The sequence below is a fragment of the Platalea leucorodia genome (assembly GCF_965183815.1).
Source record: "Platalea leucorodia genome assembly, chromosome: 5".
Lineage (NCBI taxonomy): Eukaryota > Metazoa > Chordata > Aves > Pelecaniformes > Threskiornithidae > Platalea > Platalea leucorodia.
This window is the reverse complement of record NC_138827.1, coordinates 79,342,698-79,360,562: the sequence shown is the minus strand read 5'-3', so window position 1 is coordinate 79,360,562 and position 17,865 is coordinate 79,342,698. Positions and strand designations below refer to the sequence as shown.

The 17,865-nt window shown below is 36.6% G+C and overlaps 1 protein-coding gene across 3 annotated transcripts in view; it reads right to left on the bottom strand.

The window, feature by feature from the left end:
- Window positions 1–17,865, bottom strand: part of SLC25A12 (solute carrier family 25 member 12) — a 51,195-nt gene that overhangs the window by 7,537 nt on the left and 25,793 nt on the right. For all 3 annotated transcript variants that reach the window (XM_082311610.1, XM_082311609.1, XM_082311611.1), the window contains 6 exons: window positions 17,178–17,271; window positions 16,466–16,550; window positions 11,186–11,270; window positions 10,657–10,815; window positions 7,332–7,384; window positions 7,060–7,140 (listed from right to left, as the gene is read on the bottom strand). In XM_082311610.1, coding sequence (XP_082167736.1) covers window positions 7,060–7,140; window positions 7,332–7,384; window positions 10,657–10,815; window positions 11,186–11,270; window positions 16,466–16,550; window positions 17,178–17,271 — 557 coding nt within the window. The remainder of the gene's footprint in view (window positions 1–7,059; window positions 7,141–7,331; window positions 7,385–10,656; window positions 10,816–11,185; window positions 11,271–16,465; window positions 16,551–17,177; window positions 17,272–17,865) is intronic.

Sequence of the window (17,865 nt, the reverse complement as noted above, 5' to 3'; positions counted from 1 at the left end):
CCCTGAAGCATGTCTTAGAAGTTGGTAACTGGAATTATTCTAGACTTGAGACAAAAGAGCGTTGCAAACCTCAACAGCTTACTGAGAATGACCAAGCACTCGGGTAGTATCTACGGGATGGGGGGCATGCAGCATCAGAATCTTCACTGACCAAGCACCGAACTCTTACTGAGCACACTACCATCCTTTTATTGCAAGCCCTGTTTATTACTTCACTCAATATTGACATTTAAAATCATCATTGTTATGGCTTTACTAAAGCACCTTAACCCAAACAGCGGGAGATCAACCCCTGCTTTTGATTAATTATTGCCACTGTAGTAGTTACTATCTTCAACGCTTTCCACTCAAATAATCAGTCTACGTTGTCAATCTTCGTTTTATTCCCTCACTTCTTCACCCCTCAGAAAGAAAATGGAAGCCTACATTTTTGTGGACATTTATTGCAACCATCAGGAAGATCACTGGCACTCCCAGACCAGCCAAACTGACCCCATCTTCTGTTCCTTGGACTTACTGCATTGTGTTTGCTCAGTTACTTGACACCACTCGTGTCCAAAGCCATTCTTCAGACTCTCTTTACTTCTCATCTCACCTTTTCCTTCGCAGTTCATAAACACCTATGCATGCAAGATGAAATGGCTGTCCTGCCAGGCAAAGTTCCAATTTAAATAAAACTTAGAAAATTCTCATCTGGGAAGTTCTGTTAAACAATAGCCAATTTTTTGTTCATATTGCATTAAACAGAAAACCAATTTCAAATGTTTATAATTTCCCTACATAATTTTTAAAAATAATTTTGGTAGATAAAACATTAAGCAGAACGCTCCTACTACATAATACAATGCACTGCACAAAAAATTCAAGTAACTTTAAATTTAGACACGAAGCTAGAAATTCACTCCTTCTAGACAATCACCTGCTGCCTGCCTATTAAATATGCATTCTTTGTTTACATATATATGTGAAATTCCATTTTTTATTTTTAATGTTATAAATTAGCACATCCTGCAGAGCAGCCAAAATAACTCTTCCTATTTGCCTAACACCCACCACAGAAACACAAATAGGCCAGTTCATAAACATTTCTATTTTCTACCCTGAATTCAATCTTCCTGCAATTAACATTCTCCTCTCCTAGGTGCACAACTGCCTACATTTCTGTTAAAATCAGCAACAGCCCTCTTCTGATACAGAAATGAAAAGAGAAGACTCTAAACACAACATATTTTAATAATTTAGTAGCAATACTAATTATGTATACAATGTTACAAATTGCATATTGTTAATACAGAATTATATATTATAACAATATTAATATTAAAATATGACTTGATGATTGGGTTATTGAACAAAATAACATATAAGGAAAACCCTCACATATGCTTATATTATCAGCAGAAAACCATTTGAAAAGCTCTTTAATTACATTAACACTTTGAACATTGAGTATTAACAGTGTTGACAAACTTTTCAACAGGCAGCTTTCTCAAAAAGAGCTGTAACTGTCAAGACACCCAGTTAAATAGTGCCTGTTAGCGCCATGTACTTCCATCCAAGTCTTGACTTTTCATACAGTTATACTTGGAGCTTGGCAAACTTTTCTGCACAGCAGTGATTTGATTCATGTGAAGAGGGGCACTGAATTCACTGGAGTTGTACGAATAAGTTAGGTCCTTAGACATATCACAGGTACAGACAAGACAAGCATTGATTTTAATACAGAACATGTAACACAAGAAAACTCACTTTTTCATTGTGTATTTATTTAAAAATGAATGCGAGGATTGTTGTTTGTTTGTTTGTTTTTTCTTTTTAAGTAAATGGCTGCCTAACTATCTGACAAAGAACGTGTGAGGCGGAGGAGAGTGCTGCCTGGGGAGCAGAGGAGCACTCCCCAAAAGAGGGTGCAGAGGAGAATGACACAAAGGATCTCCAAATAAAAAGGAACTGGCAGCGCGCAGGGTTGCAATACAAATGTCCATGCTTCTGTGCAAATCATTGGCAATCATCATCATTCTGTTTCAAAGTATCTTACTTCAGCCGTCAGCTATGTATGTTCAATACACGTGCACATGTATATACACACAGGGGTATACATTGCAGTCCTTGAATTTCTTTTGGAGAAGGTGCACTAAATCTAGATTTTACCCCCATAAAAACCTCCCTTCACACATAAATTACAACAGACACTTTAAAAAAGGTTGACAAATTTGTTTCTGAATGGAGGTTATTCATACACATCAAAAATACCAGTAATAAAAGCTTCTACTTAACCTTAATGTCATGTAAAATAACTCTACAAGGAGCAAATAAAGGAACTAAATCTGACAGCAAAGGTTATGAGAGAAAAGATGTAGTCTGAGATCCCACAGCAAACGCCCCATGACATGCCAAAGGCTGAAGGAAATACACAAATGACCCCGCAACATGAGACCTCTTGCCCTTTCCAATTCCACCCGAGAGGCATATGCTACAAAGGGGGAGAGGCCTACTTCAAGCCCTTCCTTCCTTCCTTTTTGAAACCACCACATCCTGGACCACAACTATGTCCCATACAAGCAACTAAAATAAGATGTTACTTAAAACAGTCTGGTTTAAAAACATCAAAAAACTCGCACTTCTTTCTCAAGGCAAAGCTGTCGTTGTTCGTGCACCTACAGTAACCTTACTGCCTCTTTTACTAAACAATAAATTTCTCCCTAAATTTAAATGTCTGTAACAGAGATTAAGATAAAGCAGTAAAGTTTGATTCTGCTTCTTACTTTATCTGTCTAAAGTATACTAAAAGTATCTATCTTCAAGATTTTGAAGGAAAAGTAGTCTGACAGCTATAATTCTATATTTTTGTGTTTGTTAAATAAAAACAGTAACATTTTAGATTATTTTTTCAAAAAGAAATATTTGACACATTCCTATGTGCCTGATAAGCCTATACACATGTTTGTGTGTATGTATACATACATGTATAAATACATATGAAAATTATTTTTACAAGTATACCAAAATATTTAGACTAAATGTTAGATTTAATGTTTAAATATATAAAAGTTTTTAAATCAGTGGTAAATTTGGACGTCTATGTGTATGCATGTGCAAACACACATACACCCCAACCTCTAATCATCAACAGATGCATTGCCTACACCTCCAAGAAGGGTTCATAGACCCCTTCTGTCTGGCACCCCACATTCTCCTCCTCCCTGCAGCACAAATCGGAAACGTCTTTCAGATGAAAAAGGATTCATCGATTCAAAATGCTAAGAACCATGCACATTGCATTGATGGGAAGAATCCCATTTCTTCCTGTGTAACTCACAGGAATTACAGCTTAAAATCACAGCACCTTTGTCTACTGTAACAGTACTTATGAATCATTTACATAGCATTAGATGTCTACTTCAACATCGCTTCCCACCTGAGGACGAACAGTTGTCCTACAGCACCTTGTCCTTCATGATGCACTCGCATTTGTCATGCGTGTAAAAGTTCTTTTGAGAAGCACCATCCACATCAGGTATGCTCTCTCTGCTTCCCCAGCCACTGTTGGGATACAGGAAAGCATTGCCAAAGCCTCACTCAGTCCCCCTGAAACTCAAAGCTAATGGTAGCTGAAAACGCCAAAGGCAGAAATGCAGGCTAATCACTGAATTACAATGAAATGTAATTCAATTAATTACAGTAACAGTAGGGAAAGAAATTGTTTTCTCTGAACATGTGTAAGTGCGGATAGCGCTGTTGATGATTAACAAACCAGCCTACTCTCGGGAAGGTAGGAAGATGGGATATCAGTTTCATCCACCAGGGACCAGAGCCCTTTCATTGACAGGTATGACCTGACCGCTGTAACTGAGCTGCCCCACGTAGCTGTTCTGCAGATTTCAAATACAGCTACAGCTTGGGAGCAGCTGTGAATATTTGGGCTCTGACAGAGCAGGCCTTACACTTCCCAATGACATTTACATTGCCCAGCAGCTAGCAGGTAGGTTTCAAGGAGCACAGGGCATGGGCTGCCTGCGGGAGGTCCCTGCCCTGCAGCAAGGAAGGAAAGACAACAGACAGGCAGCTGACCATATAAACAGGCCACTGCGTGGGCAGATGTCTTTGTTAACAGCTATGAGAATGAGGACATTTCCTCTTACTGGGAACAGGAGCCTATTCCATAACCTTACAGGAGCTGAGAATAATTGGAGCCTGAGAAGTAAGATTTTGGCCAAAGAGACCCTGCCTCTTGGAGTTACCGTTTCTGGAGGAGGCACGTGCCTGTGGGTAGCCCCTTTGCTGGATGGTATAGCACTTCTTGCAGACACTCCAGAGCTATACAGCCTACACAGGTTCTCCTGAATCACTACTGTCTTAATGTCAAAGGTTTCACCTGTCCTCATGTGTGGGTCTTAGGCTTTGATACAGCACTGCCATCCAGAGAGGAGAATTTGCTATGCCTGCTGGAGCCTCTCCCAAGCTGCCTCCGCTTCCTCACAAGAATTTTTTTTGTTCTTGGTTGAGGACTGTGGCACGCACAATGCGCTTTTGTACAGCTCTCGAGAGGGTGGGCCTTCAAAGGTCAGGAAGGCCTCTGCTGTAAACTCTATAAAACAGCTGAAAATCTGGCTTGCTCATCTTGCTCATCCACTACCAGATGATCCAATATCAGAAATGATGAAAAAGTGCATTATTCCTATTAATCAGGAGAAGGTTCAACACTAAACACAGGCAACTTATGGTCAGAGACAGTAATAAGTACATCTCTGAGAACTACACTCAGGTATAATGCTGTTTCTTCTGATGTTATGACAAGGTGAAAAGCACGTTTTTAATTTAGCCTATATTTATAGTGTGCTATTAGCAAAATATTTAAGTGTTGAACAATAAAGAAAAGCTACAAAAAAAACCAAGCTACCCAAATCCAGATGCTGAAAATAATTTTGGCATATATAAAATGCAAACAGTCCCACAGTAACCCATCATTTTGTACTAACAAAGAGAGAAGGAATAGAATAAAGGAAAAACAAGGAAGAAAGGTAGCATCACCCAACCAGAAAATCTTGCGTGCCCCTGCTCGTAGAAATGGACTAAGTTTACTTGTGGCACTTCCTTTGATATAACTGTTGGTTATCTCATAATATTTTGTAGAAAAACAGTATACAATGAACACCAAAAGGGCAAAGATCAACCCTATTTCCAAGCAAGGCAACATAGAAAAGAGCTCTGACAATGAGGATGAAAAGGACTGAGGATGAGAAAGACTAACATATCGACTTGCTACTGCTTTAGTCAACTGATACTGTCAGACTTTTAGAATAAACTTTATAGGTTTGCTAAAAAAGATTCTAGTATTTAGGAAGAAGTGAAATTGCTAAAATGGGACTAAGCAGCAGTACAGACAGAAAAGTTGTCAACTGGTAAGATATCAGATGATCCAGAGGAGGCTACAAAGAAATGAACAGCCCTGAGGTTGCTAAACTGTGGCCAAATCCTCTCCTACAAAGGCCAACTTTGTTTAAAAATCTCCTACATTGAGTGAGATAAGTGTTATCTTGAAAAAGGAGATGAGAATATCAGCTAAGACAGTCAGCTAAAAGAAAGATTTGTGTTTGGACAGATTATAAAACTGCTCAGCTTCACAGAAACATCCAAATTTCTGAAAGCTTATCTGAAACTCACATTTCTCCCCAATTTTTGCATTTTCATTACAGACAGTAAGACATTAAAGTTATTTTGAAAAAGAAGTACCTACCACAAAGTGGAAAAGCCTCTAATGTAGATATTGAATTTAATATTATACATTTCAGTACAAAAGAATATAAAAGAATAAAACTGATTATCAGATGTTTGATTTTAATATTAATTTAACCACAACACAGAGAAAAACACTAATGAATTATATTCAGTTCTGTTATAAATGACCTGTATGTGCTTTCTGTGTTATTGAGCTTTCCAGAAAAAGGTTAGTCTTTTGCTAGCTATACATCACAGCTGCTTTCTCACATTTCTCAGAAAATAAACTTTGTACACTGACAGGTGAAGACTCAAGCATGTACCAGGCTGCCAAATTAAATCAGGCAGAACTATAAGCAGCCTCCCTTCAGGGCTGCTTCTTTGAATTAAAAGTTTGCAGAGGTCAACAACCTTTCTGCCCCAGGTTTTGTTGTAAGCTGAGGAGGTTTTATACCAGCCTGTCAGCCTACTCAACTGGAAGTTATTAGTGTTCTCCGCTACAGAAGAAACCTAACTTAAGCCTTAAACATTTTATAGGGTTAACAACTGTTGGGGAATCCCACAAATTAAATCAGTCAATGTGCAAAACCAAAAAAAATTTATGATCAGTATCAATTCAAACCACTTACAGATTGCTAAGTGATCCACTGAATTACAGCCCTCAATTTCAATGAAAACACAACTTGTTTTTGAACTGTATTTAGATGATAGATGTAGTTAGCGTCTGCAGTAATGCAGCTACATTCTGTACGAAGTCATTTGAACAGAAAATTTACTCATACCTGTTATCTGAAAGATAAGACTACACTGTTCAGTTTTTCCACATTTTCACAAACAGAAAAATTTCACATGTAGCAAGTTGAAGAGTGCGTTTCTTTTCCCTCTTAAAATCTTCAGCAAGAAACAGATTTTTAAAATGGTTCTTGCTCCGTCCCCTGCTGGAGACAGCTCAAACATGATCTCTATAATCCATTCTCAAGGACTACCTGTATCTTTCCAAACTAACCATGAACGCCAACCCAAGCAAAAGTATGGAAAAGCAGAAAAGGCACCCTTTTCTGAATAAAACCATTTAGCCTTTTGTGAATAAAACCACTGCTGAAACTGAAGTTAGAAACTGGGCCAAAAGAAGTTCTTCAAGCACGTAATCCCAAGGGAACTCAACTCAGGAGTATGCAAAGCTTTCCAAACAAAAAAAGTACTTCTTTTAGTTCTTGTCACCGGGAGAAAAAAAGAACAGTTCTGTTCAAATCAATAAAGCACACCCATTAACTGTCATTCCAACTATACCGCACGTGACTGAGAATCAATTTTTCCTAGGAATACAGGACAGATACTTACACAGCCTCCAGCAAGGACCTCTGCAGGGAGTGGTATGGAACCATCTTTCTTAGTAAATTTGTCTCTGACAAAGTCATTAACCTAATAAAGATACAATACATTACACAAAATTTTAAGTTATTTTTCTTCCTTATTAACATATATCAAGTACATCTGTAACCATATATATTAGAGTGCTTGTAAGTGGTCATCTTTCACACATTTTAGGAAATAAATCCTGTGTATGTTAACAAACAAAAGGATGCCAGGAAAAAAAAAAAAAAGATACGTACAGTTAGCTTAATAGCCTTTTCTGGAGCAACACCTATCAGCTGTGGTAACAAGCCTATAGAAACAAAGACATCATAAGGCAACATTATCTTCCTAATACAGAAACTAGTATTTCATAAGAGCTCTACAGAAATGCCTTTCTGCACATGGGATATCCTTGGAGGTGGATGGCATTTATGTATGTGATGCTCTTGCTAGAGCACTGCATACTCATACCAGTACAATTTTATATTAAGATTTCCGTTGAAAATGGTAGTGAAAAGGGTGACCAGATCTGCCTTCCACAACCAAGTCAAGGCTGATGCTGTTGCTGTACAGAAGGAAAAAAAAAGGGTAAGGACTGAACATACACTTTGGATATGTCTACTACATAAGAGTTCATCTGACTTTTTTAGCCCCTTAATATCATTTTCCCATAAAGCTTGCAATTACTTTTTAAAATAGGAGAGTAATTGTGAGATATACACGTGACTACAATAAATTATCAACTCACTTCTACTTGACTCACTAACCTGAGTTTTCTGAAGGCTCCAGTCAACTAAGGATATAATGGATTTTCTCTTGTTCAGTCCAACATGGTAGCATGAACTTCTTTAAACCCTGTTACTATTAAGTTTTTTTTATCTCACCAAAGAGGAAGCATTAGTGGACAGAAACTGATTTTGAAAAGGCTCTTGCTCCTGGAAAATAGCTACTATCAAAATGAACTGCCATTTGACAACAGCACATACACTTTCCTAGGAACTAATAGGTTTAAGAAAAAAATCAGTAGATGGCAGTCTTAACTTCCTAACATACAAGATTAGAACAGCATCTGTTATTTTTAAATCCATTTTCTCCACAGTCATTTTGGCATATGTATAGATTATAAAACTTAAAAGGCTTATTTTTATTAGAAGTGTTCATTTCCTAATGTTATTCCATGGTTAGGGAATATCAGTTTGTCAGAAGTGTTTGCCAGTTAACTAACAAAAAATCCCATGCTAATTATATCATATATCAGATAACAGCAACAAAACTGTACCGATGCAGTTTTCCACTATCGGTTAAGTGAAAGGAATAATAGCTAAAAATTAATGTAAAATGTTCAAAATTAGCGAAAGTACTCAGCCTGCAGAATTTTTATACTACTTCCTTAAGAGGAAGCTCAGAGCAAATGCACCTAAATAGAAAGTGCAGCAGTTAATATATGCAGTGTAGTGTTTTCTTCCAACGTAGTACTTTCTGTGCGATTTACAGACTTACTATGCTGAAGAAAGGTAGTTATTAAATACAAAGAAAGGTTGACAATAACAAAAAGAAATGCTGCCCTCCCAGCCTGAATCTCTGATCTACCATGAAAAGAAAATCCAGCTCTGCAGTGCCTATACTTTAAAAACCCAAAACTACCAGGCAAAACACCACAAGACAACCCTCCCCACCCTCCTTTTATGCAGCTGAACGCGTTGGGCACACACATTCGATGTGCCAGAGAACCTGGGACCCTGCATGGTCTAGTGAGGGACCTTAAAAGATACTTCATTAGTTCTGAAGTTGGATGCCAGGATTCAAACGTGTCATGATTTTCTTGACCAAAAAGTCTAAGTTTTTATTTAAAAATATGAACTTTCCAGTATGCATTCAGATCTATTTTTTAAACTGCGATAGACAACTACATCGTACCGTTATGTTACAATACAATTAAGATAATCCAGCTCAGGAATATAAGAACCCAGTAACAGACCCACAGGCAACTCCATAATGTTTATGTTGTTTAGTTTAATAAACTTTCACAGACCATCTAATTCTATGAGTCCAAGACCTTAGTAGCATGCTGATCATTAACTGTAACATTTTCAACCTTAAAGACAATTATTAAAGGGACTACTAAGAAGTTTAACAAGCTGACATTCTTTGAAACAAGCACATTTTTTCTCAAGTGTAAAGCATTGATTTAACTCATCAATGGAATCATCCTTGATTTCAAAGTGTTTGAGAAAGGTTAGAAAACAAAAATAAAAATAACAAATGATCAGTTTTAGAAGCTGCTGTGCAAGAGCATGTGGTTGGGGGGGGGGGGGTGGGAAGAGAAAGAAAACAGTACTGTAGAACAGCACTGTAGAAACCGTCTCGTAAATATAACTCAAGGAGCATTTGCTTTTGTGAAAGATTTAGCAACAAAAAAGGAAAACAATTTACCAGTAAGACGTAATTTACAGAGGTTACAGCTTTTTCATTAACATTTTCACTGACGTATTCCTCCCTCTACTCACTTGCATAGCAAAATCCTGCAAGATTACAAAACTCTTTAGCCAGAATTCAGACTTTCACAGGCAAAAACTTCTCAGATACTGTCCTTAAAGGACACTGTCCAGTGTCTTCATTGACAGAACACATTGCAAAGCAGAAAAAAGATCACAGGCTGTGACCATCACAGAAGTGAGTGACTTTGCTCCAAATAAAAAAAAAAAAAAAGTGTGCCAATTAATAAATACCTTACCGATCCTTACAAAAATTGTGCACTTCATTAAGTTATGTAAAATGACAATTAAAAATAGAGAATTCAACTAAATATCAGTTTCAGAGGACTGGCTAGCATGTACCCTCTATGTAAGTCATCTTATTGATGTGATAAAAACCCATTCAGAATCTTCTCCTAAGCTAAAAGAAGATGTAAGATAGCCTTCAGTCTAACTGATAAAACTGATAAAAGGTTGCTTTGAATTCTTAAACTGTATTTTAGAGGTTTTTTACTTTTTTTAAATTAGAACTTTTATGAGTTCCACTGTTGATATTTGAAAGTAAAATAGAGCAACATAATACAACAGCAGCATGCAATTTCTTGTTCACAGGATAAAATCATAAAACAAGTCCCACTACCTGCAAAAGTATGAGGCATAAGATCTGGCATCCAGTTGAACAGTTACATTTCAAAATGACTGTCTTTCGTCTCTTTTAACAAAAAATATTTGCAGTAAAATGGATCTTTACTCCTCAGATGCTAATCTGCTCCTGATGTTTGCCCCCAGACAAAAGCTACAATCCTCAGTTTGTGAGATAACAATCATGTCCACAACACTCACACCCCAGAAATTAGGACTTTAAACAACCTAAGCAGCAAGGAGCAAAACAGTAACAATAAAAATATGCTCATTTTTTCCCAGCAATTGTTTATGATGAACAGTGCTCAAGATACCAGAAATATCCAGCTCTATGAAACAGAAGCAAAATTGTACATGATATCAAGTTTCCTGTTTTTTCCATAATAAACTAGCTGTTCAGGTATTTAAAAAAAAAAAAAACAAAACAGAAAATCCCTGAAGAGAGAGAGAGAGATTATTCACTTACCTCTGTAAAGACCAAAAAAGCCTTCAAAACGCAAAACCTTTTTAAAGCAGTCAAAGCTGTTTTTATACATCAACTCTCCTACAACTGAACCAGAGGAGCGCTGATTCTGCATACGAGTTTTCACCAGGTCTATGGGATATACCGCAGTAGCACCAACAGCTGTAAGAAAGGATTTGGAGTATTATTTCTGCAACATCATTGTTGGTGTAGTATATAATTCTTATGAATATATAAGCTCCTAAGATCTCTGATATGTTGGAAGTAAGAAAAAAGTCTCAAGGAGAATGGATTACACTATTACATAAAACAAGGTGTGCAGAACAAAGAAAACCAATCTGAATTACCAGTAAGGAAATGCATTACTGGAGTAGCGTTTCAGAGAACTGTGGAGGGATACTAGAACAGAAGCGATAGGGGAAGAAAGGGAATAACACAACCAAAAGTGGTCCCACTCTCCAGTTCTTCATGTGTATAACCAAGAAATGCACCTTAGATGAGACCAAGTAGTCTGGCCAGAAATACTACTCACCTCCAGCAATTGAGCCCAAAGTGAACCTGTAAGCTGACTCAGCTACCTGGAGCCAGATAGGCCTGCCTAACTCTCCAAAAGATTGCTGTGTGAGGAAAAGAAAAGGAAAAAAAAAGCTTGAAAATCTGCATGAGAAAACAAAGATGTCTGTGAATTGGCTTTTATGACGTTACAGAAAGAATCTAATAAAAACTGGTAGCATTATGTTAAGAAGGGAAAAAAAAAAAAAGAAATTACTATATAACTTCCATTACACCTAATGAATAAAGCACATTTTTCAAATATTCCTTTCAGAAAATATTCTTCCTTACATATTCCTAGTATAACTGAGACAACTATGGTCAAGAAAAAGTAGACAGAAAGTCAAATAAATTTTGCTACTTTCCATTCTGTTGCCTTTGAATTCATAAGGCACGGAACCCCCTCTTGGCTCAAATAAAATTCAATATCTCAAAAGGAATTCAGTATCTCACAGGCATCATTCATCAGCACAGGAAATATTTTAAGATTACATATACACTAATACCTAGCATAAACATGACATTTCATGTCTTCAAAACAAGCAAAAAGTCAATTATTCCCCAAAGTATTCTCCACAAGACTTTTTCAGGCAGTTGATAATTTACAGACACAATGATGACCTCACTCACTTCAATCGCATACACTACTATAAATGTATTAGTGTTTTAAATAAATACAAGTCTGCAGAGAAAATATTTGCCGAGACTCATAATCATATTATTAGATGGTTATTAGAAACAAGGTAACTGGTAAACAAGATGTAAATGTTCACAAACTTGCACCATAAAGCGTGCAAGATGGACCCAACTTTCTTCCAAACATAAATACGGGGATTAGAGAAGAATTTTTACTATGCAGTATAACTTGTCTGTGTTATATAAGTGGCCAAGAGATTAACTGTTAAATTCCATATTAAAGCAGACACTAAAGCCCATCTCCCAAACACAAACCTGTTTTTCTTAAAAGTATCCTGTACCGTTAGCAGATGCGCTCCTGACAGCACAGCTGGAATGTATACAGACCTCAGACTGCTGCAGGGAGCTTTGCTGTGATGCACATTATGAATTCTCCACAAAAATTATCACATGCACGTTTCACAGCTAACTCACCAAGGCTACTTAACTAAGTTATGTTCAGCTTACAGAAGCTCTGGAAAATGGAATTTCCACAGAAAGACAGCATGTACCTCAGCGTAAGCTACTCTGTTCGGACTGGTATTACATTGGATGTGCAAAAACCTGCCTTTATTGCGTAATGTTACACTGTATGTACACAGTGTAGGACAAAAGCCTATAAGATTAAGATGGGATCATTACCTGTAAAAAAACATTAATTATATTTTATACGTTTTTTCTACAGAAGAAAAAGATACCACTACCACCATTTCCTTCCACAGGACATTTTCCTCCCCCAACAATATAGCTTAACAGAGAAGAACAGAGAAATTCTGGGTAGCACCAAAAGAATGTCTGAAGAATGTCCTCACTAGTCTCAAAACACTAAATTTTCCTGATCTTAAAAAAAAAAATAATCACAATAAAAACAAAATAACCACAAAAAAAATTCTAAAATACAGAGATATCTCTTTTGATTCACGTAAACAAAAGACAACATGCGACGATACTACCCCAAAAAGACTTAGAAACAGGACTGGTTCTTCATTCCACAAAAATTTTCTCCTAGTTTAGCACACCTGCTTCCTTTTAGGTGTTTTAAGGTTATTCTTTTTGTTCTAATCTCCACAGAGTTCTCATCAAAATCCAATCATTACATTCAGACATTATTCCTAATGAATATGTCACTGGATGTTAAAAATCAAATTCTTTGTGAAGGAAACGGCACTTTTATATTATTAAATAAGTGTCCACAAAGTTTGCAGTTTACTTGTGTGTTCAGATGGATATGTAAATGAATGTAATTAATGCTATAGCTTTCAAATCATGAATATTTATAAACATCAAATTACTGTAGCTGTCATCCTTATAGGATATTCAGCTGCTAGGCTTTAAGAAAATCTTACACAATGAAAAAATTGACAATAAAGTAAACATGGTTTGAAAGCAGGCTAATTTCCATTTCCACCAAATCTACAAAGATAGAGTGAGTTTATGTAAAAATTTAATTTTCCTTTAAGAAGGAATTTTAAAATCACATAAAAGTGATTACAGACTTGTTTTCATTTTCCAAGGACAGCTGGACCTCACTGGAATGATATTCTCTCTTCCAGAAAGGGATATCTATCTTTCATTTTATCGACACAGTTAAATAAGGTAATATAAGGTTAATTTAGGATAAGGTCTAATAAAAGACTGTTCCTTATAAAACAAAGAAAATGAAATTACTTTGCTTTCTGCTGTGCTCTCTTAACACAGAATGTGGAACAGGATGAAAATACAACGTATTACTCCAAGAGTGTGAAAAGAGTATATTCTGTTCTAGTGATGAGTGAAACTTTAAACAATGAGCTCATTTTATAACACTGCCAAGCTACAAAGGTAATTCTGAAGTGTAAAACAAAACAAGTTAAGTGTTTCGTCTACACAGAAAGGTGAATGCCACCAAGACACCAATTAAAACGAAAGTTGGCAGTTCAGAATGTAATTACAAGACTTCATCAAAAATATTTCTTGTTAGTCTGGATAAACATTGCATACACATTTCTGCCTCAATCCATTCTACCATTCTTGTCCTGAGGAATTCATAGGAAGGCTGTTACCATTAAGTAGGTTTTGGACACTTATTTCATTGGCTCAGATATGTTTAATTGCCTAAGGACAACAGAGTGGTAACATTAAGAACAGACAAGACACTGCAGTTCAGAGCAATTTGTTTGAAAGAGAACTGAATGATCAAATCCACCTGTAATAACAGTAATGAAAATACACTCAAATTCCCACATATGGAAGGCTTGCTGTATTCTGTATAGAACAATTTTTCAACCATAGCAGTTGAACTATTTTCAAGATTTTCCTGTCATGGATATATATCCTAGGTTTTGTAGTGGATGGATACGACTGCTTAAAGGAACCTCTTAGCAAAATGCATAAAAAGTGAGCTGAGGAATAAAAGGCTTTATAAACGCAAGCTTTCATTTTCAGACAGACTCCTGGGACCCGTCATCCACTGGCAAATACAGGACATTCACATGGCGAACAAGGCACAGGTGAATTTGTCAATGTGCTGCCCCTTTATCTCAGACCACCCTGCAGCAGTACTGTCACTGGCATCACCCGGGTAGAGAATCTGAATTTCACTTTATGGGAGATAGATAGTGTAGCTTGGAATGGCTGACAAAGGCATTGCTGCCAGCTGCATGTCCTCCTGCCCCAACAGCCCAGATGGCGGAGCTACTTGGGAATCAGTTGCTGAATCACTGCAATTCAGGAGCAGCATTTTAACGTAACTCATCACCAGCATCAGATTGCCATAAATGCTGAGCTGCAAGATGTGGCCGTTCAGCAGCTGGTTCTTAAGAAGCTCAGCTGTCTGCGTACCAAGCGAGGCCGGGCAGCTGGGAGCAGAACGCAGCCCAAGCCAGCCTATGGTCACTTGGGAATCAGAGCCCTTGGATGTCTTGATAGGCACCCCGTAAACTCTTAACGCAGACTGCAAGAGAGAGAATTGGAGTTGTTTAGACATTGTAAGAAAATGGGAACCTTCAGGATGAAAAATTATATTTATCTACTGAGTAGACAAAGATGCATTTAGTAATAACTATGGGATATGCTCATACAAGATCTTAAGAATTAGATATCCTACTTCCCTTTGTATATTACAGAAGAAAAGGGGATGTGGAGACATCCTTGGAGCAAAACGAGCTGGTTCAGATGAACACTACTGTATTTTCTTGTAAAGCTTACTCGAAAACGTACAGCTCTGTGTGGAATTGCAATTTCTCATGAAGTTCTAACAGTGAAAATAAATAAAAGATTGTGCACCAGAAACTTTTAAGAGCAGATCCAATTTTTTTTGTTTTGCATAATAAATACCAATGCACAACCAGCCTATGTATTTTATGATTACGCACTCGTGTAATTCACCATGTATGTCTTCCTTTCTGAATCTGCTGTGTAACCATTTCAAGGATTTTCTTGAGTGCATTATTATCTTTACATTATTAACAGTTGAGTTAATTCCCCCTGAACTACTCTCGTGAGAGCAGTCACCTACAAAATGCTCCAGAAAAAGGATTTCCCTAGAATATATCTGGAATGGAATGGAGTATTTCTATTAGCAGCACAGCAGATGCTCCATTATGTTGCGAGCTTCAGTACTTCAGGTTCAACCTTAGATGAAGGTTAAGGTAAAATTTAATTCACAACTTAACTAGCGTTAGACAGATCTGTTTGCAAAATAAAATCTCTCACATTATACGCTGAACCAAAAATATAGCTAAGATAAGCCCCCAAAATCTACATTTATTTTTAACACAAACTTGCAAACTATACTCCTGAAAGTGAGCAGTATGGTACCCAGTAACTGTGGTGGAAAGTATAACCATAAGCTAAACACTTGCATGATGTTTGGTCCTAAATCTTCAGCTCTTACAGTTGTAAAAAGAGCCATTGAAGTAAGAAACAATTTATATTCAAAATCCGACTGAATAGTCTGGGACTCTTACACTGTACTATACATGCATATGTTTAGTAAGGAAACTATGATAAAAGCAAAGCTAGCAAACATGAATGTAAAGGTCTGGTGAAACAGAGGTTTAACATCCTACTGCAGTATTTTTCATCTTCTTCTACCCTTTTCATCAGTCCCCATACATTTGAATTCCCCTTCTACTGTCTAGGTCAGATAGCCAACAAGTACAGTAAAATTCAATTACCATTTTAGATAAATGGTTAAGCCAATCATTTAATCAATTTTTTCAAAAAAGAACACATTTATAAGCCTTGCATTTAATACTTATATTTTTTACTATTTTTACTATAAAATAATTTTATAATTACAAAGTTACAGTATTTAGTGAAGTGAAAGGCCTTTTCAGGAGTGAACAAATGCATTCACAGTAAGGAATCCAACTATCTATACATGCTTATATATAAACAGGCCATCCTTCAATATGACATCTAATATCTTGTTTAGACACATACTCAATAGTCTGCCCCACTTCTAGCCTTATTGCAATAAACACAGCATGTTTCACTTGTTAGGAACCTGTTTAAAGTGTATTATTCTTATTTTTCATCTGCAGGTACATGTAAACATTCACTTAACTTCAACAATTTTATTATATATATCACCTCTACCTACCTGCCTCTGGAGCTCTGCCAAGTTGTAAGGTAACGCACCTTCAGCCAGCGGTGCTATTCTCTCGATATCTGCCAAAGTTAAGCGCCTTTACACAAGGCAGAGAAAAGCAAATTACTGTTAGATAAAACATCAAACATATTCAATACAGTATTCCTGGCCACACCCCACAGAATACATCCTGAGTTTAAAAAAAACACCTGTCATATTTGAATGCACATCTTAAGAAGTCTGCTACATTGCAATAAAGAATCCTCAGAGTTAGAAGGGCATTCTCTTCTTGTAGCTTACAAGTGGAGATAAAGGGAGTTTGGATTATTCAGAAGCAAGTTCTTGATTACTAGTAATAAAGGATATAATACACAAATTAAACTTAGGTATTCCCACCTAAGATTTCACATGCGTTAAAGACCCATGCAAAACATCATCAATACTTAAAGTTAATAATACCAGTGTATTGTAGTCTTTGGGGACTACTGTAATGTATTTTGCTATTTTATATGTATACCTATAACATGACAATTAATAATTGTGCTTGATGTACACAATTCACTTACAAAACCCATGCATACACCAAAGTCAGTTTACACTGAATAAATTACTGTAATGAAATACAATGGAACACACAACTTTTTAAAATTAAACCAAAAATGAGTAATTTTCACACATAAAACAGCAAAATAATGACTGTAAAATGATAAAATTATTATGTTACCCAGTAACACTGTATAAATCTGCAAGTTGGTAGAGAATATCTATTTCCAGTGGTGTAACTTGTCCAAACCGGATTGCAGAGTGGGTAAATTCCTCTGGATTTAAAAGGGAAAGAGAAATAAAGCAATTGTGTTATTTGTCAGATTTCCTCTTTAAATGCTCACAAATAACTTTAATATCATAAAAATGAAATCTATCACCAAGAAGCAAAATCCATAATGCAAAAGGAAAAGATATCTTTAGGAGAGCATCTGTCTTGAAACAGGCCTTTTCAACACAGAGCAAGTCTGAGTCCACAACTCTGATTTACAGTAAGAATTCATCAAAGTCAACAAAAATCCTCATATTAGCAAGCTTAATAAAACCACACCCACAATTTGCGATTCTTGTTTCTGAAGTTCTGCAAAACAGAACAGAACAGAATAATGGTCCATTATTCACAGCTTTAAGGGCAACTGACTCATCTATTGCCATCATGTCCAGATTTCTTTCTCTACTAGCTCTGAATGACCCCAAGCTTAGGTATTCATTTAGCCAAATTACATGACGTGTTCATGACATAATTGGCAAGCTACAGCGAACAAGTCTGAGCAGTGAACGACAACACAAATCCAAGCAAGATGTATTTATGCATCTGGACCAAAAAACATTGCTAAGCAATTTGTTAGCACAATTTGGAGGATGAGGAC